General features: G+C 36.0%; 1 protein-coding gene across 1 annotated transcript; it reads left to right on the top strand.

Moving 5' to 3' along the window:
- Positions 1–293: 293 nt before the first annotated feature.
- On the top strand, positions 294–1,681 carry LOC149004807 (toll/interleukin-1 receptor-like protein). Its single transcript, XM_089167643.1, has 2 exons — positions 294–900; positions 1,404–1,681. The coding sequence occupies exons 1-2, from the start codon at positions 428–430 to the stop codon at positions 1,666–1,668; spliced, it is 738 nt and encodes a 245-aa protein (XP_089023769.1). The 5' UTR covers positions 294–427; the 3' UTR covers positions 1,669–1,681.
- The last annotated feature ends 484 nt before the right edge of the window (positions 1,682–2,165 follow it).

Here is a 2,165-nt window from a genome sequence, read left to right as displayed (position 1 = left end):
GACAAGCCTAACTGCTTAACAACCTATTTTGTAAAAGCTTTCCAACGTTGACCCAAAAAAATAAAATAACAAGATAGCACAGGCATTTTCTTTGTTAGCTTAATTAATTCCCACTCAACCTGCAAAGTCTTGCAGGTGAGGTGATGATGGAACATCGTACCAGTAAGTCTCGCGACTCCCCTTTGTTATTTGCAGGCATCAATAACAAATGGACTCTCATCCGATTTAATTAATGGACTCCAATCGGATTTAAGGTCGTGCTTAGATATCTGCAACGCGGTTTGTAGGTTGGATGCGTTCGCAATGTGAACTTCCAAAGACTTGGCCTTCCAAGACTTTAGATGAGTGTTGGGTAAATTAGCGAGCTTATTCTGGAGAGGAAAGCCAGATCTGTTAACATCTTATCTCTGAAGCAACAAAATATTTCATGGCGTTTACAGGATCCTCTACCTATGATGTGTTTCTCAGTTTCAGAGGCGAAGATACTCGAAAAACATTCATTAGTTTTCTTCACAAAGCTCTGAAAAAGGAAGGAATCAATGTATTCCTTGATAGTACAGAGATAGGGACTGGAGAACGTATTGGCCCGACGATACTTGCAGCAATCAAAGGGTCCAAAATCTCTATCCCAGTCTTTTCTGAACGTTATGCGAACAGTAAATGGTGCTTGAATGAGCTTGCTCAGATTGTTGAATGCCTGAGATGTGATGATCAGTTCGTCTTGCCTATATTCTTCCATGTTGACCCATCAGATGTACGCAATCAAAGGAATGGATGTTTTGCAAGAGCATTCCAAAAACATGAGAATAAGAAGGATTTGGGCCCCAATATCATAAATGGCTGGAGGGATGCTTTGAAAGAGATAGGAAATTTGAAAGGAGAAGTAGTTGATGATAGCAGGTAAGTCTTCTACATGTTATCATATTTCAAACTTGGCAGATTACATGTTTGTTTGATTGTCTTGTCTCCTGGTGCAATATCTGTTACTGACCATGTATTATAGGCTTTCTTAGAATCTAAAGAGGTTTACATTTTTTCAAGAATTAAATCCATTTACGAGTCATGATCCAGTTTGGCTGTATATTGTTTCAGTCAGTAAGATTTGGTTGGTTGTGTAGTAGAGTTTATTATTTTCCTCCTATCATGCAATCACTCAGTTTTAAAAATAAACTAGTCGCTAAGGTTGTGCTCAAGTGTCACTCCCATGATATTTATGTTTATGTAAACAAGGATGCATATTTAAGCTATTTAGTTAAACTAAATTTTTGACAATGTTTGTTTTTATTGCTTTCCATTTCAGTACATACTTAAATTTCTTTTTTTTTTCCATCCAGAAAACTATAAATTTATTTTTTTCTCAATTTTCGTTATTGTATATATTATACATATATAATAATTTGCAGGGATCAAGCAGAAGTAGTTGATTTGGTTGTCACAAGGGTTTCCAACCACTTGGCTGTCCGCAAACAGCATCTCAGAATAAATCCCCTTGCCATGGAAAAGCCATCTTCATCAGATGTTTGGAATCAAAGGAAGGGAGGCTTTGCAAAAGCATTCCAACAACATGAGAATGAGAAGGATTTGAAGCCCTATATCTTAAAAGGCTGGAGGAATGCTTTGCCAGAGGTAGGAAATTTCAAAGGAGAAGTTGTTGACGATACCAGGTAAGTCTTCTACATGTTATCATATCTCAAACTTGGCAGATTACATGTTTGTTTGATCGTCTTGTCTTCTGGTACAATCTTACTGACCATGTATTATAAGGCTTTCTTAGAATCTGAAGAGATTTACATTTTTTCAAGAAGTAAATCCATTTACGAGTCAATCCAGTTTGGCTGTATATTATTTCAGTCGTAAGATTTGGTTGGTTGTGTAATAGAGTTTATTATCTTCCTCCTATGATGCAATCACTCAGTTTTAAAAATAAACTAGCTAGTCAGTAAGGTTGTGCTCAGTTGTCACTCCCATGATATTTACGTTAAAGGATGCATATTTAAGCTACACAATGTTTATTTTTTATTGCTTTCCAAATACTTAAATTTATTTTCTTCCACCCAGAAAACTATAAATTTGTTTGTTCTCAATTTTCATTATTGTATATCTATTTTTTACATACGTATATAGAATTTGCAGGGAGCAAGCAGATGATTTGGTCGTCACAAGGG

Source organism: Hakea prostrata, chromosome 9 (assembly GCF_041222555.1).
Source record: "Hakea prostrata isolate BN-2017 chromosome 9, UWA_Hpros_2, whole genome shotgun sequence".
Lineage (NCBI taxonomy): Eukaryota > Viridiplantae > Streptophyta > Magnoliopsida > Proteales > Proteaceae > Hakea > Hakea prostrata.
Note: the sequence above shows the minus strand (reverse complement) of the source record. Positions and strands in the feature narration are given on the sequence as shown.

Bases quoted from the DNA above. Each gene is read 5' to 3' on its own strand.
- LOC149004807 (XM_089167643.1), top strand. From the start codon at position 428: ATGGCGTTTACAGGATCCTCTACCTATGATGTGTTTCTCAGTTTCAGA. The intron at 901-1,403 runs GTAAGTCTTCTA...AATAATTTGCAG, and splicing joins GAAGTAGTTGATGATAGCAG to GGATCAAGCAGAAGTAGTTG.